The 27,675-nt window shown below is 39.5% G+C and overlaps 1 protein-coding gene across 1 annotated transcript in view; it reads left to right on the forward strand.

Moving 5' to 3' along the window:
- The window catches only part of STK39 (serine/threonine kinase 39), a 296,619-nt gene that overhangs the window by 249,484 nt on the left and 19,460 nt on the right, over positions 1 to 27,675 (forward strand). Inside the window, exon 17 of the mRNA XM_004484199.4 lies at positions 27,360 to 27,424. Within this exon, the coding sequence (XP_004484256.1) occupies positions 27,360 to 27,424 (65 nt within the window). The remainder of the gene's footprint in view (positions 1 to 27,359; positions 27,425 to 27,675) is intronic.

Here is a 27,675-nt window from a genome sequence, read left to right on the forward strand (position 1 = left end):
GTGCAATACTTTCTTTCTAAAGAAAAAGCTTTTCAGACTTCAGAGGAGTTGAGGTAATGAAAACATTAGAAGACAAAAAATTACTGTGCAGGACTCTAGGCTTTGCTAACTGACAACTCTCCTCCCCCCAATAATTATTTTAAAAACCAACTTCAGTTTGGTTGGTTATTGGTAAATTTTAGTAAAATCACTATTTACATGACTTTTCAGTGGCTTCTATCTTTCTGTATTGTATACTGTTTCTTGTCATTGCCCGTTGAAACATGACATCTTTCTTAGTCTCCAAGAAACAAGTGTTGAGACTCTGCGGGGTGGGAAAGGAGCACAGGCTTGGAGGTCAGACTGTAGTTCAGATCCCAGCTCCCTCAGTTAATTGATGTGACTTCGGGAACTCACTGCATTTCTCTAGTACTTAATTTCTTCTTTACCCATAAAGTGGCCCACTTAAAGAGTTGTTATGAAGATGATTTGATTACATCAAGAAGTTAGCGCGTGGGAAGCAGACTTGGCCCAGTGGTTAGGGTGTCCGTCTACCACATGGGAGGTCAGCAGTTCAAACCCCGGCCTCCTTGACCCATGTGGAGCTGGCCCATGAACAGTACTGAAGCACGCAAGGAGTGCCATGCCACATAGGGGTGCCCCCCGCATGGGGAGCCCCACGCACAAGGAATGCGCCCTGTAAGGAGAGTCACCCAGTGCGAAAGAAAGTACAGGCTGCCCAGGAATGGCACCACACACACGCAGAGCTGATGCAGCAAGATGATGCAGCAAGATGACACAACAAAAAGAAACACAGATTCCCATGCTGCTGGCAACAACAGAAGTGGACAAAAAGAAGAACACACAGCAAATGGACACAGAGAACAGACAACTGGGGCGGGGGTGGGGGGGGGAAGGGGAGAGAAATAAATAAAATAAATCTTCAAAAAAAAAGTTAGCGAGATAGCTCGTACACAAGAAATCACTCCGTAAATGGTAATTTTTTTCTTCTTTGTATTCGAAGTCAATTCTTCTGGCCTCCTACCCAATGTAAGACTTCTTTAATGGTATACCCGTTAGAGAATGTAAGGCAGCTCTGCGGTTTCCCCAAATAAAACAATCCTTAGATCTCTGGCAGGCAGTGGAGGTAGAAGCTTCACCTGGGAAGAATGAAAGAACCCCTATAGTCCTACTTTTCTCCAGGAGATTTCCTCGGTTTACCTCTGCTGCCTCCATGCTAGCATTGAGGGTTACTTCCTCCCATTAGTACTCTAGACGAAACAGTGCTGGAAAGACATGTAGAAACAACAAAATGAAAGCGAGCACTCAGAAAGGAATAGGCAACTAGGTTATTGATGATGGAAATTACTTTACTTGTAGTCAACCTTGAGGTGACCCATGGAATACCTCCCTGTTTAGTTTTCTTGCCTGCTTCCCTGTGGTTGAAATCACCCTTTCCCCACTGCCCGGGAACACCATCAAGCATGTGTGTAATGCCTCCAGGTCTAGAGCTAAGAGGAGCCACAGCATCTACTTCAGGTCCCATAATATTCTTGTTAAATATTATAGTCTTAATTCTTTTTTTTTTAAAGGAGACACTGGGAGCTGAATTAGGACCTCGTACATGGGAAGCAGGCACTCAACAAACTGAGCTATACCCACTCCTGTTAGTTCTTCTTTTACATTGTCCCGTGTAAACCACTCATTCTAGGTGTGGACCACCCACTTATTCCTCAGAAGGTTTACTATGGTGCTTTTTAAGTTATGTCATGTAGTTTAACATATCTTTCAAATGTGCTATTGAAATGTGCTATTTGTAGCACATTTTCAAAAGTGGTAATATTAGGAGGAACAACAAAAATGTGCTTTTATTGGGACTCATATTTCATCAGTGAGTGTCTCATATTTGACAAGAGAGCAAATTCTAGTTTATGTCCTATCGTCTAGATTCTACAAGCTATGTAGATTTATCTTTAATAAACAGACAAACTCTCTTTTATAGTTGGTGTATACTTGGTACTTCCTTGCTGCTTTTGTTGTTTTGTTCCATTTTCTTAAGTACATTCATTATGCAAAAATCCAACTTTAATTGTATATTATAGGTTTTTCCCTGGCTTTAAGCCTTGACTTCTTTTGTTTGAATATGTTAAAAATGAATCCCAAACTGTGAAAAACTGACTTTTAAAATTACTTCAGACCACATTTTTCATCTCAAATCTTAATTTAATCACAGTTCTTGAGGAAATGAACCTAGGCAGTCTTAATTGAGTGTCTCTATGCCTGTGGAATTCTTTTCCTCTGTTGGCATACCACAATTGAAATCTGTTGTGCTTCAAGTTTTTTCCACAAAGCCTCCAAACCACGTTTTAGTCAATAATCCACCCTACATCCTTTTTCTGCTCTGACTCCAGTTCCTAAAAGTATCCTCTGGTTGTTACTAAAGTGTTGAAGTTACAACCTGGTGGCCCAAGCTTTGGCATGCAATTGTATTTTGTTTGGCCTGGACATTGTTTTTAAAAGTTTTAATTAGCTGCCAACATTTAAAAAATGTGAACATTCACATAAGAATCCACTTCGGACTTGTCTTTGCAAAATCAGAAGATGTTAAAACACTGGGCCTAACACCCTGCGTGCAGAAATTCTTCCTCTTTGCTCAGACTCATTTACATGATCTCCCTGCGCCTGAAGACACTGGTGTTTCTGACCCTGTAGAGGGTACCTCGTGGTAACTGTAGTCATCCTGTCTTCTTCCTACATACGGAGCTAATCATCTCCACACACCTAGATAAAGGTAGGTTAAGAATGTTTTTCTAAGCAGTAAACAAGTGTGATTTTTCCTTCTTTGTTCAGGCTCTAGATGTAAATCTCTGCAGCATGTTTTAAGATTCCTATCTCCCTTGGAACTCATTAGAAATCTTAGACAAGAGCTTGGCCCAGAAGAATTCATGCCGTCCTAAGTGGTCAGTTTTAGGAAATTTTTAATAATAGACCATTAGAACATTAAGCCCTAAATTGTTTTCTAGAAGGATTGAGGCATTATTTGTATCCAGGGGGTTGATTGTAACTGAAGAGGCACACAGTTCTCACAGAACCAGGCTCTTAGTCTGTCCCAGCTTGGCTGCCAGCAGGAGCTCTCTAAGAACTCCACTGTGAGTCATTCCTGCAATAGACAGTCTCCGATATGGATCCCCTGGTCATTTATTAATACTTCATTAATAGTGCTCATTACTGTTAAACTCAATCAGGAAGTGTTTCCCTCCCCAAATTTAAAATGGCGGCATTAACATACATTCCATATTCGTATGACTAGATAATTAAAGGAGTAGCAGCAACACGTGGCACTCTTGCTCAGAGTTGATCACACTATCCATCCTAGCATCCCCTAATTGCTCTTGAGTATTATTATTTTGACCTGACTCTAAGATGTCTCTCCACCACCTATGAGAGTATTTAATACTTGTTCTAAAACTCTCATCCATGCCTTTTCACCTTTCAGGAAGACCTCTGTCCCTTAGGTCACTACCCACCCCCTTCCAGATGGCCAGAGTACTGCCCAGTATCCCATTACCATGACAATCACAGTGTAGGCATCAAGCTTCAAGTGATGTTCTTTTCTTGGCTTAGTTTTCCTAGTCTGATTTGGATGTTTATATTGACAAATTACATTGTTGGGAACGTATGTACATTGGGGAAATGTGTAAGTTGGAAGAGAAGCTTGGTTCTCCTAGGGATTTCACTGGCCATTAGAACTACTTATTTTCTTTTTTTTCCTTATCTTTATTTTTTTTAAGATACATAAATCACACAAAATGTTACATTAAAAAATACAAGAGGTTCTCATAGACCCCACACCCCCACTCCTCACTGAGAACTTCTTTCATTAGTGTGGTACATTCATTGCATTTGATGAGTACATTTTGAAGCACTGCTACACAGCATGGATTATAGTTTATGTTGTAGTTTATACTCTCTCCCAGTCCATTCAGTGGGTTATGGCAGGATAGATAATGTCCTGCATCTGTCCCTGCAATATCATTGAGGACAACTCCAAGTCCCAAAAATGCCCCAATATCACACTTCTTTTTCCCTCTCCCTGCCTTCAACAACTCCCACAGCCACTGTCTCCACATCAATGATATAACTACTTTTTATGATTAATAGGCTTTTTCAGACTAGCAAGTTTTGAAAAGTGTTCTGAACTGCTAAGCATTACCATATAGCAAGTTATTTGGGTTATTTTGCCTAGTTAGGTGATCTGGGTTGTTCTTAAAATTAAACCTAGTTACTCTGCACCTTTTCACCTTGGCATCCATTATGGTCCAGGTTCCTAATACAGGCACTGCTGCTTTAGACTCTGAGCATTGTGTCTAAGTGATGCCTGGAAAAATGTAGTTTCTAGAAAATCCTGGTCATTCAATGGCTTTGTTGGGAGAGAGTTCATTTATCACTGGACTAAGTTCTATGCATGCAGGGATTTTGTCTCTTTTGTTGACTGATGTAATTCCAGTACTCTAGAATTTAGCATTTGGCATTTAGTAGGCACTCAATAAGTCTTTGTTGAATGAATGAGTTATCAAGTTAGCTTAAAACTCACCATTATACATATTGTAAAAATGCATGGGTTTGTTTTTTTTTTTTTTGCTGTCAAGTTGTGTTGGTTTCAGTCAAATTGCTGGCATATATTAGCAGTAAAAGTTGGGGCCTGCATTTGAACTGTTCTTTTCAGATTTATGGACTAAGCAGGAATGGGCATTCCATAGGTTTCTATCTTCCAGAATTATGTCTCGGAAACAAGAAACTGGATGTGCAATCATTTTTTACTACATTGCCTAGGCAAGAATGAATTCATCATTTTTATCTCACCGTTTCTCATTAAAAGCCTAATGCCAATATCTTGCCCAGAGCTGTGCCAAATTTTGGCTTCTGCTAAACTGAGGATTGGATGTATGTTTGGATAGCACATTGTGAGCCTATGGTAGATTAATTCTTTGGAAATGGGAAATATATATATTTGACTGGCCTTCGGCAAGCCAAAAATAAGTCCTCTGCATAATCTTGCCAAAATGTCATTTGGTTGTGTACAAGGCCCCTCATTTGTCTTATGATTGCCTGCATATTGAGTGCCAGGCTATTGCAGTCTTCTCTGCTTCTCTTTTGTCCTCTCAGACAACTGTATCTTTGATAAGGTGGATTGGTCAGGAAATATAATTGAAATCTTTTACTTTGTCATTAACTGCATTCTTACCTTATTGAAATATCTGTTGGGTGAGGATTTTTTTTTTCCTAATGATCATTGGTTGTTTTTTATCCATATTCCTGGTTTGTTCTTAATCTTTCAACTACTGGCAGTTCTTTTCATTTAAATAGTGTGTTATATAGCACCCATTAAATTCTATAATAATGGCAACTGGAAATTTTAACCTGCCACCATAAAATTTGTAAGTAAGTTGTCCTATGCATCTGGTTGGACAACCCTGATGATGATTTTTCTGCTGCTTCTCACCCTGTTTATTTAGCTGCACTTCTAGTGGGTGATTGATATATTTTCTTTTTTTAGTTCAGAATTTCCTGCAACTTAAAAAATTCCCTGTCTATAATATGCATGATGTAAATAATACTTAATTGGACTCATCGTTTTTACTTTTCTAGAAAAACATGTTTCTGGATGTGTAAATAGGGATGAAAATGTTCAATTATTTTATTAGTCTATTTAAATTTTTCACATAATTCTGCACATTGAGTCCAAGCCTTCAGCTCGGCTTCACTAAGTCCATAACCCACCTCTTTGTCATCTTCACCAGGGACCTCTCAGGTGTCAAATTTACCACCTTTTTTTTTTTTTTGCCGTTGACGGAACATTCAACATTGGATCTTGTTTTTCTTGGTCTTGCGTAAAAATCAAATTAATTCCCTGAACCATATAGTTGCGGTTCTTTGGGGACACTGGATGGGGATGTGTTGGGTAGCAGAGGGGATGACACCAGAGAATATCTATTTCATGAAGATAATTTCCATGACAGTCCCCTTTATGGATCCACTGCTGTTATTACCAGGCGTTCACCTTTTAGAAGCCTGAGGTACAGTCCCATGTTCACCACAACGTTATGATTCCTTGTTTCGCGGGATGACTAGCTTTGATGCTGAGAAGGTGGTCCAGGTGATGGCTCCTGAAGACCGTGAGTCAGGTTTGAAGCCCAGAAGCAGCTGATGAATGACGGTATGTGGATCTCATACCTCATCCCTTCCCTGGCCTGGTCTCAGCTATACCAATTAAGGGACATTGGTATTGAGAAAGAAAAGCAAGAGCAAGAAATGGCATCTGGAAATGCCTCTCACCCTTGGCCTGTGGGGCCTGAGCATTCCAGTCTGAAGGTGAGGAGGGGAGGACGTTTGCAATACCGTTTCTGCGCTTGGTTAATGCCAAAGGTCACTGAGCTCTCAATACCTGTCACTGTGAAGCTGCCCGTCACATAAAGCCTGGCTCATAAGCACTTAAGCTGCCATCTTCTCACCCCCTTTTGGCTCCGTATGCCTTCAAGAAGCATATAGCCAAATACAGTCATTTTAGGCAGGTTTAAACATGCCCATGGTATCTCAGGAATTTTACCTGCAAATTTCCAAAGTTGCAATCTGCTGTAGACTGAATCAGTTGTATCACCATCCTCTATTCCACTAACATTTTTTTTTCTCTCATTTACAAGATGAAGCAGGAGAAAAGATTTAGAAGCATTGACAACAAAATAATCCTTAAAGCGGCTTTACTTTTCTATAGCTTTAACTGGGTCCAGCTGTCAAATATTTTACTAAAAAGCTCTAAGATCTAAAAGCTGATGGTATTTTCTGTTGGGAAGTATTAACTCCAATTCCTTTTAAAGAGTCACACTGAAGAATGTGGAGGGCTTCTCGATGTATGTTTCACTCCCTCTCTTGGTTCACTATTCAGGTCCTCCAAGGGACCCTGTGAGTGCTTTGCAGGGGCAAATCTACTCTTAGAAGAGTTGGAAGCCATATTGACACTTGCTCTTTGATTTATTAGAGAGGACTCCATACATAAGGGGCATACAGAGTGCTGATTTTCATTTTCAGGACCTGCCTAAAAACAAGAATCTAAGAAGGTAGATAACCGAGAGTCAGCAGGCATGCAGTCATATATTCAAGCACTGGGGAGCCAAATGCCCTGCATTCAAATCCTGCCTCAGCTACTTCTAGCTGTGTGACCTTGACCATGTTTTTTCAGCTTTCTGTGCCTCAATTTCTTCTGTAGAATGGGACAAATACTAGTTCCAACCTCATAGGGTAGCTGTAGGGTCAAAAGAATTGAAACCTATAGAGCACCTAAAGCAGTTCATGGTAAGTCTCAAGAACTATAAGTTATTATTAATAATAGTTTTATTTATTCTGCACTAAATATTTCATTATTCTAGTTGGCAGCTTTTCTCAAAGTCAAAATGAAGAACTATTATCTCAGCCATTTGAAGAACTATTATCTCAGCAATTTGAGGGAATTGCTCAAAAAGTGGTCATTAACAATCAATGAAATTAAAATCACATTTAAAAGAGCACAGAAAAACATGCCTATTGGGGGAATTACTTGGAGATGTCAGTGTTTCTTGGGTAGCTTGGTGCAGGATTGGGGTTTTGGCTTAGTGCAGAATGGACTCTGATTCTGAAAGCACCTGGATTTCAGCCAGTTGGGTTACTTTGCTATGCTTTCTCAGGATCTGATTAGAATTTCAGGGATCCTCTCTTAATGATCTGTTTTATTAAATGGTTGGACAGCCATTAACAGAATACATCAATGAGAAAATAGAACTCTTCTCTCTTATCTGATAATTAGCATATCTATTTTTCTCATGAATACTCTATGACCTTTATAGTTAACTTTCCTAAATAAAAGTTTCTGTAAAGAAGAGTGATATTATCACAGAGTAAAAAGACTGAGGAGTATGTATGTTCTTGCTCTTCTCACAGTTGGCCGATCTGTTAATCCTCTTCTTAACATCCTTTAAGTGTAGGATTATAAGCCCAAGAAAGGGGAAGGGAAGGCATTAGTTTTATAGTGAAACTGCAGTGGGACTGGGAACTTCATTGTCCTCCCTTGCGCCTTGTCTTTTGAACCATGAATCGACTTTAGTTGCAACTTGCAGCTTTCATTCGATTTCTTTGATGGGAAGGGAAAGCCAGATTTGCCCAGAGTTAATGAGATCTTTCCTTAAAGAGCATCAGAATATGCAGTGCTGGCTTGTTCTGTCTGAGGCTGCACAAACAGCCCACAGTCTTGTTTGCCCTTTTCTCTGCTGTCAAACATTCTTCTGATTTTTATTCCGTGGTGCATTATTGATGATCATCCCCAAGTCAGCATCTCTTTCCTGGCTCCCCTTCTCTATTTTGATTGCTTGTGACTCCTCTTAGCACTCGGTTCATTACTGCACACCACATAAGCTCCTTCTCTGCGTCCTCCTAGAGATGGCTCCCTTCCTTAAGACAATCAACAATTCTATTTAGGTGACTAGCAAACTACCTGTGCATCATAATGACCTTGTGGTGTTCCTTTCTTGTCAATTCCCTTGCCAGAATTGTTTTGCTTGTCTTTTTTGAATTCTATTCCCCAAACCAATGTGATATTCATTCCACTGATTCTTTACCTCTCAGCTGTAAAAGTGAAAATCCAGTCGTTGTACTTTTGTACTTGTAGCTAAGGCTGAAAGACAAAGCATATTGATATTCTCTGTCTATACAGGTAGGAATGAAAATATGAAGGTCAAATCGTTTTATTATGCTTCTGTACATGTGAGGAACTTGTGTGATATTGACCCCTTCACAAACATATAATACATTTCTGAAAGGTTGGTTCTCTTCCATTTGAGAAGCTCCAATATCATTGCAATGACCAAAGCAAGGATTACAATAATTGTTCCCTGGATAGCTTTTTTTTTTTTTTTCAAAGGACAAGAATGATTTAGGCCCCCTCTGGTCCTTTGAGACCAAGCACATCCTCACTTCAGGCTGTCTTATTTGCCCTGCCATTCTTTCAAATAATTTTTGATAATGACAACCAAAGAAATCTTTTTGATAAGTATCACAACTGTAGTTGGCATTAAGGCATGTTCCTGAAGTGTACATTTAAGATGATCTCTGCTACCCCACCCCAAGCAAGGTTGGGATTTTCAGTAAATCGATTTGGTGTGCAAATAGGTGATGCTGGCTGTGCACATAAAACAGATGAATTCTAATCAAAGGAACGTGGGTGGGTTGAAGACTTAGAAAAGCTGCAGTTATGGAGACTATCAACCAAGTGTTGGGCACACTCAGTATTTCCTTCCTTCCCAAAGTACAGTGTTCCGTATAATGAATAAGGTAGAAGTGCAGGCAAATTATTACAGCAAGTCTTAAGCTACTAAGGATTTTTAAATGTAAGATTGTTTTGAAGTTATTGTTATTCATACAGTTTTCTGAATATTTATTTCCTGAAATACTTTCTTGTGGCTTGTAGTAGGTGCTGGTGAATATTTTGATTCCCTAAAACATGCAATACTTATTACTAATAGTAATTATAATGTATCTGTAGAATCCTTTTTAAGGCTATATGTGACTATTTGGATAACTCTCTTTTTCCTCAGTTAATGTCATATATCCACCAAGAGTTCAGTAAGTTTAGTGGTTTCATTAAGGTGCACTACCAGGTAATAAAGTTGGAAACCGTTGTTCTGTGGAAATCAGTAATGAAGGACTACTAGAGCTCCCATCTGTAGACAATAGGATAGACAACTTCCTCTTGGTCCTAAATGATGTAAAGACAGTCTTCCTAAAGAAGAAGACTGGATTCAGTAACCCCTAAATGTCCCTTCTAGCATCAGGACACATAAGCTGCTTTTCCTTTACAAATTTTGTTGATACAGTATTAGGTGAAACAAATGTACATACAAAATTTCAGATGTTCTTCCACTGAAGATAGGTGTTTTCCAGTGTTACTTTTATCTTCTTTTGCAATAGTTCTTCCTTCTCCATTAACTACCCTAGTGGCAAGAGAACAATATTAGGAAAGAAAAATGAATTCCCTCACAGTGGTTTCTTAACTGTTCAATTAGGACAACTAATATAGGGAGATACAGTGATCTTTCAATTAATGAATCATCTGGGCAAAAAGCTCCCCTACATAAGATTGGATGTATTAACACCTCCCCCCCCAAAGCACACACATACATGTACCTCATGCACACAGGTTTCTTAGAATAAATGAGGCAGAACTACCTGCATGAGACCAGGTTCTTTAATGCCCACTTTTATTTGTTTTAATCCAGGCAGTGTACTTTATTAAAAATTTTTTTTGCATTCTATATAAGAACATCATTTTACATGAGGAGTAAATACAAAGCCTGATTATAGGTATATGAAGCTTTTTATTTTAAAACATACAAAAAATTTTGACAAGTTTAATGGTGTGCTCAATTCTTTCTCTGCTGCCTCATTATATATAATTAAATCGTGTGACTGTTAAAAGTATTATACTATTACTTTTACAAAGCCAAACCAAATTTTTCAACTTTTCCCCCTAACTTTCATAAGCAGTATTAACATTTTTCCATATGTGTACTTAACAGCATTCTTAATTGTCATGGTATTTAAAACCCCTTTCCAAGTCCACACTCCGTGGTAGATAGGACCTTGATGTCCAGGCCTCTGCTCACTTCCCCACCTGTATCTCCCCAGCCCCCCCAGCTTGTGTTTGCAGCAGCCATGCTAAACCACCTCTTTGCAGACTTGCTCTGTTCCCACCCTTGGCATGTCCTTCCTCTCTCTATGTGTTAGTCAGCCAAAGGGGTGCTGATGCAAAATACCAGAAATCTGTTGGGTTTTATAAAGGATATTTATTTGGGGTAGAAGCTTACAGTTACCAGGCCATAAAGCATAATTTACTTCCCTCACAAAGTCTGTAGCCACATGTTGGGGCAAGATGGCTGCTGACGTTCAGCTGTCCTCTTCCTCTTAAGACTCCGTGGCCCCAGCTTCTTCCAATATCAGCTGTAGGCCATCAGGCTCTCTAGGCTTTGTCTCTCTCCCTGGGGCTCGACTCTCTCCAGGCTCAGGCTTCTCTCCATAAGGTCAGCTGTAGACCTTCAGGTGATTGGCTCATCTCTCTTCCCAGGGCCTCTGCTATGTCTATAAGCTGTCTCTGTTCCTCTTTGTTCTTCTCCTGTGTGTTTACTTCCTGGGCTCTAGCTTAAAACTGCAACCTCCCTTCTCTGTAATACAGTTTCTCTGTATATCCCTACCTACCAATGGGGCGGGAATGCAACGTCCTACTGACATGGCCCAATCGAAGCTTTAATCATTATTTAATCAAGTAAAAGTGAAACCTTTCAATCCAATATAATCTAATATGCCCAAAGGGACAGACCAGTTTACAAATATAATCCATTTTCTATTTTTGGAATTCATAAATAATGCCAAACGGCTACAGTCTGGAATGCTCCCAATCACTTGGCAAACTCCTACTCTTTTTTCAATATTTAGATTAATTATCATCTCTTCCTGGACCCCTATTCAGAACTCCCAGGCAGTTTTCCTTCATGCTGCCCTCATACCTTTCTCCTTCCTCTCCAACAGCACTCCTGGCACTGGGTTATACACATTTGCTTATGAATCTCCCATATGCTTTGTATGCAAGGCAAGGTTTACATTACTTAGGTTCATATCTCCCTCACATCTAGCAGATGAATAACTGAGTGATCATAGTATACATACTGGAAAACACATCTGCTTTAAGAAAAAAATATTGATTGTAATAAGCAACAGCTTGAATTTCCTTGTATACAACCTATCCCTAACTCACTCTATCCCCACTTACCCACCCCCCAACCTTTGTCCCATAACCCAGAGGGGCCAAATTCTCTGTGGTTTCCTCATGAACTACTTTCTCAGGGGAAAACAGACACATCTGAAGTGTCTTTGAATAAGTAGTAATGCCCACCCACCTTGAGATTCTGGTTTTCTTTACCATGTGTTTTAGTTTGCTAGGCTGCTAAAAGCAGATACTATAAAGTGGGTTGGCTTTTAATAATGGGAATTTATTAACTTACAGTTTTGAGGCTGAGTAAAGTGTCCATATCAGCGCATCATCAGGGCAATGCTTTCTTCCCAAAGACTGAATGCCAGCAATCCTTGGGTCCTCTTGCATGTGGCAAGGCATATGGCAGTGTCTGCTGGTCTCTCCCTTCTCTTTGGGGTTTCATTATTTACAGCTTTTTTCCATGGATTTCTCTTTCTGTATTCATCCTGTTTATAAAGAACTCCAGTAAGAGGATTAAGACCAACCCTGGGCCATGCCTTAACTGAAATTACCTTATTAAAAGGTCCAACACCCACAGAACTGGATTAGCTTTAAGAAGGTGGTTTTCTGGGGTACATAGAGTTTCATGCCATCACATCATGAAATAAATTCTATTTATAATGAGAGCAAGGCTAAAATTGAATTGCAGATGCCTGGAAGAATTAAGATTTTATCTTAAAATATGCTGCTAGTTTATTTTCATTCATCCATTCACTCCAATACATTCATTCCATACTTATTTATGGTTCATCTTCTGCGAGCCAGGCCCTGTGTTATGTATACAGTGATGAGCTAAAAGCAAACCTTCTCTTGTTACTTTGCCCTTTTCTAGTTTGAAAGGGGAAAGAGTTTTTTTAAATAAGGTCAGGGAAGCCTGTGGGATGGGGTAGATAATGTAAAGTAGAAGCTGTAGATGGAAAGGCAAGCTTTTATAACTACCCTCATCAGCTCTATTTATCTTCATCTTTGTGGGGACGAATAGCGACTTCTGAAAAAGTTTATATTCTTTGCAACTGGGTACACAGAATTTCATTTGTTAATTCTTTGCACGCCTACTGGGTACGCAGTTCAATGTTGGATTCTGACTAGAAATCTAGAGATCACAGATGGTGTCTCTTTCAAGGAGCCTCAGCCTGGCTCCTTGTCAATCTAATTTCCAATCCAGGGCAATTCTGAGAGGTACAGGAGGGAAAGGCAGCCCTCAGAGTGATATGCGGACATAACCTCTGCAGCTGCACCTGGTAAGTCATCTTCTCCAGAAACAGTCTTTAACGTAACTGCTGCCTCTTGAAGATTGATCCTGCTTCAGCCAACATGTGCCTCCTGTTTCTTGAGGGTCAGTGAGATAACCACAGGTTTTTTGGAGGGTCAGTGGTATTTACAGTGGGTGGTAAATATTGGCAAACATTTTGTGTAAGTTACAAGACTTCCTGGAAAGACAAATTCAGTAGATAATTTTTAAATTAATCATGTGCTGTAAAAAACAAAAACAACTCAGTGGTTTAAAAAGGGTTTAATACAAAAGTTTTAAAAAGAGATGACTAAAAGAAGAATAAATAAATAAATAGTTGTGAACTTATACCATAAAACAAATGAAAGGACTACTATAACCAGAAGGTTTAAACTATTGTTTCTTGGCTCCATTGCAGGACTAGTCTGCCTTTAATTTATGCACCTATTTAATGTGTACTAACCTGTAATTTCCAAATGACTCTATAACTGATGGCCTAACAGCTTTCTCTATCTTGTGGGTTGCCCAGTGAGCTGCACCATAACTAGCTGGTACCTCAAGTTTCTGGCAAGAGCAACAGGTTTGAGAAATTTCCCTACCTCCACCATAACCAGAAGCAGTTAGCTATCCCTACCCATGCCCTTCATGCCTGCGGCAAGCTCTCTGCATGATGTCTTTCAAAATGAGGAGTAAGAGTTAACAGTTAAGAGTACTTTGTTAAAAATTGGAAATATGAAACAAATGTTACAAGGACATTGGAACAAGAGACTTCTTTATGAAGCATTTGATTTTTGTAATCCCTGAACACGTTTCCACATTACTATAGTTTCTCTCTTCATCTCTTATTCTACCCAATGTGAAGTTTCTGAAGACGTTCCATTTAAATATATTAGTTTGTTATTAGAGATACTATATAACACACTGAACAAATTTTCTTTCACTTAAACCAATCCAGCAGGAATGATGGAGGAATGAGGGAGAGGTTAATAATTTGGGAAAAGTATGAAGCAGTGCCACTCAAAGTATGGTCTATGGACTGGCTTATTCCATTGTTGTCAATGAACTATATTGTTCAGTTCATCTGACTTTTTTTTTTTTTTTAAACAAGATTTTCTCAGTGAAGGAAGCAATGGGTTGATTTTATTTTCAGGGCACACTCCATATCTCACACAAACTGAGAAACAGTTTGGCAGCTGGCTACTTTGAATTTCACTGATCTAAGGCAGAGGGTGGGTGATTTTCCAGAGCCTCACATTGTTTTATAAACAGGAATAGATTTCAGGCTATGACTTAACCTAGAGTGATATCTCAGTCAACCCCTGACTTGATTGATTTCTTATTATAAGAGAAGCACATTATTTAGCCTTGCTCTGTACCTTATACTGATTACTAAATCCTCACTTTACATGCTTTGGAATATACCACAAATAAATGGAAAAAAAAAGATAATACAAGAAAAGAAGATAAAAAAGACATGTTTCCCTGGGGTAGTGCCACATTATGTAAACAAGGCCCAGCTCTCTCCTGTGCCGCAAGCGGGCTGGCCGCGTGCGTGAGGAATGTTGCTGTTTGGAAGGGTGCCACAAGGTGCTGGGCTCCATCCTGAAGGTTCTCTCTGGGGTTTGTGCTTATGCCAGATGGCTCTGCCTCAGCTGGCTGTGTTGGTCCATAATTTAGGTAGCATTTCTCATATCAGTATATTTACTATCGTTAATTTTTAGCTTTTCCAAAGCTTATCCCAATTCAGAAGGCACTAGGTTAAATCTCAAGCTGTGTGTGTCCTATTACTATGTGACTACTGAAAACCCTCTATAAAACAGACAAAGATAAAATAAGAGTGAGTAGAAAAAGTTGATCCTATGAAGGCCATGTTGCTTTTTATTTTCATTTGACATATTTCCTCTGATTTCTAGATTTTGCATGTTTTGACAAGGTTGAAAAGATAGATTAAATCTTGAATCAAGTGATTGTATACATTGAAGGACACACTTAACTTGTGTTAATCTTTTACATTGACTGCATTGGAGAGCAGTTTGACCTGTTGTCTTAATCCATAGTGCTTGCTGCATGTGAGTCTTCCCTCAACAGTGGTTGTGAGATTGCCATTAGGATCCTAGAGTGTGGTTAGCCTTCATGCATTGACTACATCAATCTTGTTAATATTTCCAAAATGTGCTCCTGGGTGTAAGACTCTTCTCTTGCATTCTAGATATCTAGCACAATTAAATAAGACCTTCTTGGTATAGATAGAAAATTCCTGGGAAGACTTTTGTTTGTGCCTCTGTAAAGCAAAGTTAGATGGATTTCCTGTGTGTCCTGTCTTTTCTGCCTTCCTAATGGAAGAAAATCATTTCCTAATCGTCTTTGTTTACTCCTACTCAAAATCTGGACCTATGGATTGAAAAGCTCCTAGTTGAAGAGAGTTGAGATTTATGAACTGTACAGTAAGCTCAAGGAGATTTTCTAATATCTGGGCCAATGCTGCTTGAGCTCTGTCTGACACCTTTTACACATTGTATATGTATTATATTTTATTCATTTTCTGGATGTGATAGAAGGTCTAATATGCATTCTCTGAACATTATACCTCTTGGACAAAGAAATGCTTGTGGCTCATAACAAAAACTATTGGTTCTTTTTAGAATTTTGCCTTCTCCTTAATCCAGCAAAACAGCACTTGGATTTATGAAAACCCTTAAGACTTTTGGTAGAAAAGAAATGCAAATTAAAATTAAAATGAGATTCTACTATTTATCAATTAGAGTGGCTGAAATTATAAAGACTTGCCATATTAAAAGTGTTGGGAAAGATGTGTAGACCCTAGAACTCTCAGACATTGCTGCTGGGTATGTAAAATGGTACGGCCACTTTGGAAGACATTTTGGCAGTTTCTTTAAAAAGTTAAACATACATCTACCATATCCGGCATTCCATCCTTAGGTATTTACTCAAGAGAAAAGAAAATATATATCTATATAGAATTTTATGTGAGTGTTGATCGCAGCTTTATTTAACAGAAAAGCATGGAAACAACCCAAATGTCCATCAGTGGGTGGATATATAAAGAAACTGGTCTATGCCCAAAACAGAAAACTGCTTAACATAGGAACGAATTATTGTGCTTATTACAGCATGGATAAATTTCAGAATAATTAGGCTGAGTATGAGGAGCCAAAGTAAGTATATGCTGTATGGTTCCATTTGTAAATTCTAGAAAATGCAAAGAAATCTATAGTCAAAAAACAGAGCAATAGTTTCTAGGGAGTGTAGAGTGAGACGAGGGGAATGTGGGATGAACTAAAAATGGTCATGAGGGAACTTTTAGTCTTGATGGTTATGTTTATATCTTGATCATGGTGATGTGTTCACTGGTGTTGACATATGTCAGACCTTAGCATATTGTGTACTTGAAGTATGTGCAGTTTATTATATGTCAATTGTACTTTAATAAGGCTGTCATAAAACAAACGAAAGGCTCATCTCTAAACTGCTGTTGTGAGAACATTAGTGTAAGAAAAGATGTTATTAAGCATTAGGGACAGTGATTGTTAAGAGTTTTAAAAACATGGCTCCCTTGAGAAAAGTCACAAATCCTCTCACCAGAAATAGGAACAAAAATTTTGTCTACAATGTAAAGGGTTCCAAGACTCTTTAAAACCCCAGATTAAGATCTTTTATCAAATTCTGGGTATATTTTGATGCATCAAAGTATTTTTCTACAAATGTATCTCTCAAGAAATAATACCCTTTGTTTTTCCAAAGTAAATAAATTAATACCTACTACATCTAAGATGAATGTTGGTTATGCTTGACTAGCAGGACTTTAAAGTTTAGCCATTCTTCGTAAAGTACTTTTACTTTCCTTCTCAAGAGGAATTAAAATGATAAACTTACTGGTATAAGATAAAAGAGGCTACAATTTTATTGATTATATCATTTTATTGCTTTCAAAATGACCAATAATAACATCATGATTATTAGATACTTCCATTACCACACTGTCTTCCAGTTCATAAAACTCTACCTTGAACACATTAAAGGAAATTCAGGATCAAAATGTCAATGTTATGGTTACATTTTAAAAGATAAATTCAATACCAGCCAGTTTTGCTATGCCATACTTTTTTAGGCTTTCTCATCATGTCAAGATAATACTAATAAACTGTAATTTACTCAACCCTGAAAGAGATTGGGAGTTTTATTTCTGTGTTTCTTTTATTTCCCATAAATATTTCTCTATATATGTAAATAATATTAATATTCAGGACTGTTTAACATTTTATCCTTCAAGACTGCTTGCTAAGAGGACGTTTAGCATTCCTAAAATCACTTAACAACTGCTGTTTATTCTTACCGTCCAGAATTCTAATTCTGGGTGAAAGGCAAAGAAAATGGAATATAATATACTCACTTCCCATTTTTCTCCGACTTTTAAAATTTATCATTTGCACTGTCTTCTAAATTTGATAATGGAAAATGTCCTCTAAGATGACTATACCATATCCAGATTCTTGGTCAGAGTCTTAGGATTCCTGGGGAAAAAACTCAGTAACATAAATTTGCATGCAGGGTAGTTCTTTGAGGAGTCCTCTCAAGATCAATACCTGTGAGGGAATAAGGGAAGTAGAGTTTAACAGAGGGAGAAACTAATTGCAAACCCACAGAGAGCTTTGGAAGTAGGATAACCACTCAGGGTTGTCCTGGCTGGAGGCAAAAGGACCTTTTCACTCCTATAACCCGTGATTAAATACAGGCTGCCCTTGGGAAAGAGGGCCTGACTGTGGGTGAGAGTGCTCTAGGGCTAAGAAGATTTACTGAAAAGGGACTAAGCTGAGATCCATCAGCCACTGTAATCCCAATAGCTGGGAAAACAATGCCTAATTCCTGAAGAGAAGATCTGGACAGTATAGCATCATCTCCACTACAACCCATCATTTACACTGCTTGGTCCACTTGGGGATATTTCCTCCAGGATTGGTTGTTCTTTCTTCCTGGGGGAGAGTTGTAAGAGGGAAGCTTAATGGTGGGAATTACAGTCTCCTCCGCTGCACCTTGTCTTGAGACCACACTAATATTCATTATCCCCAACCTCTGCCTCCCATGGTAGAGTCCCTGCATCTGGGCTAGCACCTCTGCTAGGTCATACCCTAGGGTATGACCTAGACACTCATCCCTGAAAATTTTGAATGAAAAATGGCTGATCTTTAAAATTGTGGTGACTTAGGATACCCAAATAGTCACTTGAATTGAGGCAAGTCTTCATTTATTTGCTTTGGAAAAATAAATTGGATTATTTCATGGGAGATCCATTTGAAGAAAAGTGCTTTGATTCTTCTAAAATAGGAATATTTCTTCCAGCAGAGAATCTTAACCTGGAATTTTTAGGTCTGTGAACCCCCTAAATTGTATGCAAACTTTTGTGAGTATGTTTCTGGGAAGAGGGTTGATAGCTAATTTGCCACCCACAACATACTGGACATTGTGCTCTTATCACAAATTCATTTGTTTCCACACATGTATTCGGTACAGATGGACACTCATTTTATGTCAGGCACCAGATATATATCAGGGAACAAAAGAAATAAGAGGGGAAGCAGACTCAATGATAGGGCATCCATGTACCACATGGGAGGTCTGCAGTTCAAACCCCAGGCCTCCTGGACCTGTGTGGAGCTGGCCCATGCACAGTGCTGATGTGTGCAAGGAGTGCTGTGCCACGCAGGGGTGTCCCTCGCATAGGGGAGCCCCACGTGCAAGGAGTGCGCCCCATTAGGAGAGCCGCCCAGCGTGAAAGAAAGTGCAGCCTGCCCAGGAGTGGCACCACATACACGGAGAGCTGACACAACAAGATGATACAACAGAAAGAAACACAGATTCCCGTGCCGCTGATCAGGATAGAAGCAGTCACAGAAGAATACACAGTGAATGAACACAGAGAGCAGACAACTGGGGGGGGTGGGGAGGGGAGAGAAATAAATAAAAAATAAATCTTTCAAAAAAATAAAAAAGAGACAAGGGCCCTGCATTCATTGAAGCTTATGTTCTGGTTGTCCTGGGGTAGGTAAAGGGATACATCCAAACATAATTCCTAAATATATAGCATGGCAGGTGGTAAGTGGTAGGAAAAGGAAAAATCCAGGTAAAGAGAAAAAGTATGAGTCAAGGGAGGGGGTGAGTTGAGTTTAAGGGAGAGGTGCTAGTTACATAGGATAGCTAGGGACATGTGAGCAGAAATCAGAAGGAAGTGAGGGAGGCAGTCACTAAGGAGGAGTATTTTCAGCCAAGGGAATGGCAGGTACAGAGTTCTCAGATGAGAGCCTGCTTAGGGAGGCAGTGGTAGCTGGAGCAGAGGCAGCAAAGTACGATAGTAAAGAGATCAGACCACTATCAAATACCAACTGATGATGCAACTGGAAAAGGACCTTATATGGAAGGTTCAATGCGGATCAGCAGAATATCCATGTCTACATAAAATAACATGACTTTAAAATGCTGTTTGACCTAAAGTAAGGGGGAAATGGAAAGGAGAAATGAGTTTATATGGCTACGAGTTTCTAAAAAAGAGTCTGGAGGCTGGCAGAAGGATTGCCCTCATGCACAACTGAGCAGAGTCAGAGAGACAGATAAAGCAGATACAACCCCCAGATATTGGTTCCTATGAAGGCTAAAGAGACCCATGAGAGTTATGGTCATGGCCGATGGGGTTTACTACCAGGGCAGATGGCCCCTCTCTGGAAATGGTGTTTATGTGTGATGAATCTGGACTCAGATGGGATCTCCCTTCATAAGACTTTCATACTAATCTGCTGGAGGTGCAGTTAACGTTGGGGTTTAAGATATAGTTAGGGGATTTGAATCTCTGGACTGATAATGTGATAGCCAGGTCCTGAGCCTCAACAGACTCCAGCACCTACAATCTGATTTATTGGACTTACCACACTCAGCTAAGATGGAGTTGAAGAAGGACAATCACCACACCATGGAGCCTAGAGTGATTACAACTGAAAATGGGAGGATGGCAGCCAGCATCCATGTGGAATCTGAGCCTCCTCTTGACATAGAGGTGCAATGGACACAACCAATCCAATGTCCACATAGAAGAGGTGGCATTGGATTGGGAAAAGTGGACATGGTGGACGATGGGTATGGGGAAGGGCAGGAAGAGATGAGAGGTGGGGGCGTATTTGGGACGTGGAGCTGCCCTGGATGGCGCCTCGGGGGTGATCACCGGACATCGTGGATCCTCACAGGGCCCACTGGATGGAATGGAGGAGAGTATGGGCCATGATGTGGACCATTGTCTATGAGGTGCAGAGGTGCCCAAAGATGTACTTACCAAATCCAATGGATGTGTCATGATGATGGGAACGAGTGTTGTTGGGGGGGGTGGGGTTGAATGGGACCTCACATATATATTTTTAATGTAATATTATTACAAAGTCAATTAAAAAAAAAAAAAAAAAAAAGAGATCAGAGATGAGCAAGAAGCCTTGCGGACCATTGCAGACGTTGTAACTTTTACTCAGAATTGGGATTGTTGAATAGAAAACTAATATGATCTGATTACACACTAGAAGACTCCTCTGGCTGTTGGGTGGAGACTAGGCCCTAGAGGGTGGAAGCAGAGAAATGCAGGATATTATAATAATCTGGGCAAGAGGATGGTGGCATTTCTTGGGGGTTAAGTTGGAGGTGGTGAGAAGTAACCCATTTCTGGAAATGTGTATATAGTTCAAAGACAGACCTTTTACAATGATGAATAAGTTTTTGTCTGGGTTATCAAAGAGTTTGAATCCAGTGGGGGAAACAGATCTATAACATATTATTTCAGCCCCAGTGATAAGAACGGTGGTAGATACCTGGAGATCCCTTTCTGGGAAGGTTCGAGGTAGGAAATGACAAAGGAGAGGTAGGTTGAGGCTGGACCATGGAGGATGTTGTGGACCATGATAAGTTGGTCTGTATCATGGTCGATGGGAAACAGTTAACCAAGTATTACCTAAGGAGGCAGTGTGTTCCAATTTATAACCTAGATTCTCCAAGTAACTCTGAGGAATGTGAGTAATAGGGCTGTAAGGGGTTAAGAAGGAAGGAAAGGAAACCACGTATGGTATTGCAAATATTCAGAACAGAGATAATAAAGTAATAGCTGATATTTATTAATATTAATAAATTAATTTTTATTAAGCACTTGCTATACATCAAGCACTACTCTAAGTCTTTAAGCCACAAAACAGCCCTATAAGGTAAGGGATATTTTTTGGAGGAATTGTGAGATGCTTGGAAGAAAAGACCTACAGTGCTTTGAAGAGACTGTTAATAGCAATATGAATGCTAAAGAAACTTTTTATGATGGCTTAGAAGTAAATGATGAAACTATGATTGGAAACTGGAGGAAAGGCTGTCCATGTTTTGAAGTTGCAGAGAATTTAGCAAGATTAACTGAATTTGGAAGGCTGAATTTAAAAATGGCGAGCCTGGGCATTTAGCTAAAGAAACTTGCAAAGTAAACCCAGAGAAATGAGACTTGGCTTCTGCTTGCAGCTTATAGCACAATGCTAGACTAGAGAGAGAGATGCTGAGGACTGAACTGTTGGGCACAAAGAAAACAGAAACTGATTCTAGAAATTCCAAGCCTCTGGAAATCAAGCTCCAAGATGGAAGTGCCCCATTGGAGGACTTAACTAAACTTGGAACTTACAAATCAGGATTGAAGATGGAGTTATCTCGGAAAGACTTGTGGAAAGTCTTACTGTCTGATGGCTTGGCTGAACAAAACCACTGTCAGCCTGGAATAAAAGGGACATGAAAGGAGAGATTGAAGGGGAAACGACTTCAAGAGGAAAACCGTGGCAGCTGAGGTCTGGAATTGGGCCAAGAGAGGAACCCCACCCATGTGTACAGAGAGGGTGAGTTTGCACTGCAGTTGAAGAGGGTGGATATTCCCACCTGATGTTCTGGGAGAGTTTTGCCACCCCAGGGTACAGAGAGGGTGGAGCACATTCCCCAAGGATTAGGGTGATAAAGGTCAGCACAATACAAGTCTGAGAAGGGTGGATCTGTCTGTCCCCCATGGATTAGGGAAGGCCAGATGGTCAACTCGTTGCTCTGAGAGAGTTGAGCCTGTTCACCGAAGGTTAGGGGGAATGTTGTCTTCATGTCACTGTATTAGGGGAGTTAAGACTCTAAAAGATTGGGTAACATGTGGAAATCATCCCAACACTCTTGGAGAATGAGGTCTAGAATTTAGTCAACACCCAGATGCTTGATGAGGATGGAACCAAGAAAATGGACTTTGCACAAGCCTGTGGAAAGGGTGGGTTCCCATAAGGCACCAAGGAGAAGAAACATTGTCTTAAGAATTCTTGACTCTCAGACTGAAATCAAAGGGAGGATGCCCTGCAGGTTTACTGTACTGTAGAGGACCTGTGACTCATGTTTCCCTCCCAGTTTCTCCTTATTGTAATGAAAATGTTTATCCTTTGTCTGTCCATTTGTGTATTGGAACCAGATAAATTATTTTGTAAGAGGTTTATAGCAGATAGGACTTTGCTCCAAGACAAACTGTATTTCTTTAAATTGATTGTGATATGATTTAATACTTACATTGTTACTGATTTTTTTCAAATATTGTAATGTCTTTTTGGAATTCAGAGGGTGGAGTGTAGCAGTTTGATATGGTTATGAATTCCAAAAATAGATATTGGATTATGTTTGTAATCTGTTCTGTACCTGGGTGTGATTGAGTTATGATTAGGGCTTTGATTGGGTCACATCATTAGGGCATTGAGTACCCACCCTTTGGTAGGTGGGGACTCACCGATAAAAGGCATGACAAAGGACAGAGTTGAGGGTTTTTTGATGTTGGAGTTTTGATGTTGAAGTTTGATGCTGAAACCTTAAGGTGAAGCCCTGGGAAGTAAGCTCACAGAAGAAAAAGAAGCAAGCCCCAGGAAGAGGGGAACCCTGGGCCCAGGAAGGAGCAAGCCCTGGGAAGAGAGGAACCTTGAACCCAGAGAGAAGCAAGATTGTGGAAGGGAGGAACCCAAGAAGCCTGAACCCTCACAAATGTCTCGGCAGCCATCTTGCTCCAACACGTGAAAATAGACTTTGGTGAGGGAAAAGACGTATGCCCTGTGGCCTGGTATCTGTAAGCTCCTACCCCAAATAAATACCCTTTATAAAAACCAACCAATTTGTGGTGTTCTGCATCAGTACTCTTTTGGCTGACTAATACAGTGTTAAAGCAGTTTCCATAAGACACCCACTGCCATATCTTCTCTCACCTTGCTTAGAGTTTGGACTTTCTTTCAGCACTCATCTCTCTTTTTTTCTTTGCAATCTCATGCTTCCTATCATCTACTGCAATGCAATGCTCAAAACAAATGTTCAGAATGTGTCTTTGGATCAAACAATATTTTTAACGTTGTCGTGTTTTCAGGTAACCCAATACTATCTTCTTTCAGAATTTCTTCCTATGGGGGCTGTCAGACTTGGCATTCACCTTTTTTTTCCCCTACAACGTTTGTTTGGGAATTGCATGAATTCAATAAATTAACTTGCCTGGTATCAGAACATCAGCAGTGTATGAGGTTGTGTGAAATGTACTGATATCTAAGGGGAAAGTGTGTATTTCTAATTACTTGCAATACAAACAGACTATAAGTCATATAACTTACTTTTCTTAAATAATCAAAATGCAGAGAATTTGAGTAGTACAAGGAATCAATAGAGATAACGGTATCTGCAGAATATCTGACACAGTTTGCCAAAGAAATGTCAGCTTTGCTGCCTTGCCTTGATAGTTACTCCCCAGGACAATCTTCTTTCTTTCTCTGTTTAGATTTTGGGAGGTATTGAGCATCATCTTTTCCATGTGATTGTTAGCAGTATTATTACATTTTCATAAAGCATAATACTTACTGTACCCTAGGCCAAATGTTATCCCAAAAAGTAAAAAGAAACGTCTAACCCTGACATGCATTCAAACCTAAAGCATGGCAGGGGGAGACAAAAATAGCAAAAACCCAATTGTTCATGTTGTGAGAGGTTTAGCAAAAGAGAAACCACAAATTTATCACCTAGCTCCAGGGGCAAGAGGGCTGCAGTCCCTCGGATCTCAGCTAGTATTATCTGGGCCCCTGTTTGGCCAAAAGACAGAGAAGGCACTCGTGAATGAAGACAGTGGGCTGGAAAGAAGGGATGAGATCAAAGAAGATTACACAGTCTGTAGCAGAAATGACAGGAATGAGTTCTATTTGGGAAAGCCAGGAGGGATTTGAAATGAATTGATAGCCACTGAATAAGCAGGGTTCAGAAGCCCCAATTATTTCAGAAACTAGAGTACCATAAAACATGAAGCTCAGTGCCATCAACGCATGCTTCAGAAACTCTAAAGCAGGGGTTCGTAACCTTTTTTGTTCCACAGACCCCTTTTCCAGTCAGGTGAAAACCATGGACCCCTTACTAAGTCCACACTGTCCTGTGTATTATTTAATAAATATATCACACCCTGCACCAACATGTCCGCACAAGAGTAATGGTTTTTTAAATTTCAATTCAAGCTCATGGACCCCTTGTTAAGAGCCCCTGCTCTAGAGTAACAACCAGCCCTACCCAACCCTTCCTTCTCAGCTCACGTTCCAGGTAAGAAGCATTTTAATTTTTGAAATCCAGGTGCACAGTCAGGAGAAGGGAGAATACAGTGACACCCATCTTTTTAATGAGCATTGCTACTGGAAAAGAAATTAGCATCACCTTTAATTTTATGTGATGTCAGTTAAATGAAGGTATTTTATAGCACTTTATGACAAATTAGAATCAACTAAATTGAAAATAAGCCTAGCAGCTGAGATAAGTAATCAGGTAAGTGGCCAGTTTTGCTATTTTTGCTTTGAGCTGAAGACAGAATTGAATTTCTAATGTCCCTGGGGTGTGGGATTCACAATTGGAGTGTGTGGCTTCTAGGATGATTGTTTAAGATGCTGGCAGCACAATCTTGCCCTCCAGACTACAACTTGCTTAGTAGTGTTCCTTGGAAATTGGCCCTAGTATGTATATGTGTATGCTAGAGTGTGGGTTGTGACTTAGTGTGGGCAGAGCTCTGCTTTTGGCTGCGCATTAGAGAGCAACCTGGAAATTGATGACCCAGAACAGAACAGTAAGTCATTCACATTAACCGAGAGACTAATGAAAGGACTGAAATTCATTTGAAGACTTTATGGCTACTCATGAAATGAGCCCAAGCCAGAGGAACTACTAGAATATTTTTATGGTTTAAGAAAATGGGTGCAGGGAAGTGGATGTGGCTCAAGCAATTGGGCTCCTATCTACCATATAGGAGGTCCAGGGTTCGATTCCTGGGGCCTCCAGGTAAAGGCAAGCTGGCCTGCATGGCGAGCTGGTGCAGGAAGATGATGCAACAAAAAGAGATGTAAAGGAGAGACAATAAAGGACACAGCAGACCAGGGAGCTGAGGTGGCAAAAGAAATTGAGCACCTCTTTCCCACTCCAGAAGGTCCCAGGATTGGTTCCCAGTGCCGCATAAAGAGAAACAAGCAGACACAGAACACAGCAAATGGACACAGAAAGTAGACAGCAAGCACAAAAACAATGTGGCAGTGGGGGGTAGGGAGTATAAATAAATCAGTTAAAAAAAAAAAAAGAAAATGGGTACAGTGTTCAGTTGCTTCAATTTGATACAGTCAAAAGACTCCACCATAATCAATACTGGCTTCAGTGAACAGACCTTGATAGCATATCTTTTCACCCCTTGAGCCAGAGTTTCGTGCATGAATTACTTGATTTTAGTAACTAAAATATTTTCAGGAAACTGTTGAGAAGGCCAAAGGAAGTTAGTGATGACTTTAGGATTGGTGGCCCAGGATATATATATATATATATATATATATATATATATATATATATATATATATATGTATGTATGTATGTATGTATGTGTGTGTGTGTGTGTGTGTGTGTCTGTGTAGGCACAAGAAAGAAGAGGAAAAGATTAGGAGGGAGGGTACATTAATAAAATGAAACTTTGCAAATTGCTGAGAATGAAAGAAAGAGGGCAACAGATGAAGATAAATGCTGCTTGTAATCATGGCTTGTAAGGAGACACAGGCCATATTGGCCATATCATTTTCCTTTTTTCTCCTCTGCAGCAGTTGGATTAAGTGAAACAAACCAATCTGCAGAAAATTCATGTATCTAGGTCGTTTTCAGTCAACCTTAGAAAGAAATAAAATTTGCTACAGATTTCTTCCTACTCTATACTTAAAATACTTAAAGTATTATGTTTACTATTTTGCCTTTTAAAAATGTGGCAATTTCAGGTATATTTTCACATGCCTAATTACAGAAGTAGTAGATAATTTCCCACATGAAAAATAAAATAATAGGGCCTTCTCCCCTAATTTCTTCAATAGTAGGAAATTTCTAATTTCTTCCCTAATAGGTAGCCTGTACCTGACTTTCCACACTTTAGGTTTTGATCATTACCATTTGATAATTCTGGTCATAAACAGTTCCCCGAGGCACAGGAGTGAGTAGGAAAAGCTTACTTCTCTCCTGGAGTATCAAATATATCATGATACTGTGGAGAACAGGATGGCTCGTTGATGAATCTGGCTAATACTGAAAAACATACCATGCTGAGCTCCAAGCCAAAAATCTCTAGTGCTTGACCCTGTTCAGCTGACTCAGGTATTGTTCAAGGTGGCTCTTCACTGCCCTGACACAGATCATTGTATTCTGAAAGCATTAAAACATATGCCTGAGTCACAGAGGTTATCCACTGTATTTTGTTGCTTTGATAAAAATGGGTGCTGAGAATGGAGTAAATTTATAGGACAGGAGTTCAGATGTGCTGACTGGTTATTTCCAGAGAAACCGTTCTTTGCAAACACCTCTTCTCTTTGCTTTGTACTGCCCTCTCCTGGCTAATAAATTTCTTAGTAATGAAATGTTATCTTAAACTATAAATTTCTAAACAAAAAGACAAAGTAGTAGAAACACTGGGTGCCTCTGTAATTTCTACTTTCTCATTAGAAAGTATTTACTCATTTCATGTATGAAGTGTGCTTTTGACATATCGTAATTTGCATGTGCTCCTATTCAAGATTGCTGAAAATTTAAAGTTGTACAAAATTTCTGTGTAAGAGTAATTTGGTTGTTTATATGGACTATGTAACATCTGTGAAAGAAATTATTTTGTTTTATTGCATCATCAGTCATTTTCTCAGTCATTCATGTGAAAATCCAGTGTTATTGGAAATAATTTGGACACTTTTTCTCCATGTTTGTATTTTACAGTGGCTGCTAATTTACAGAAGATTGTAGATGATCCCAAAGCATTAAAAACATTGACCTTTAAGTTGGTAAGTGAAAAGCACAGAAATAAGGCAAATTCTTTCCTTCTTTTATTCCTGTACCAGCATGGAATAATAATTTAGCTTAGTAAACTACTCTAATTTTGTTGTTGTATTCTTTTGGGGTTCATCTTTGGATTAAACATTTGGTAACATTTTCTGATTGCTAACCGGAAAGTTCCTCTTAAGTGAGCTTATCTTGTTTTTTTTTTAAAGATATATTTATTTCTCTGCCCCTCCCCCCACTGTCTGTTCTCTGT

The sequence above is a fragment of the Dasypus novemcinctus genome, chromosome 7 (genome assembly GCF_030445035.2).
Source record: "Dasypus novemcinctus isolate mDasNov1 chromosome 7, mDasNov1.1.hap2, whole genome shotgun sequence".
Lineage (NCBI taxonomy): Eukaryota > Metazoa > Chordata > Mammalia > Cingulata > Dasypodidae > Dasypus > Dasypus novemcinctus.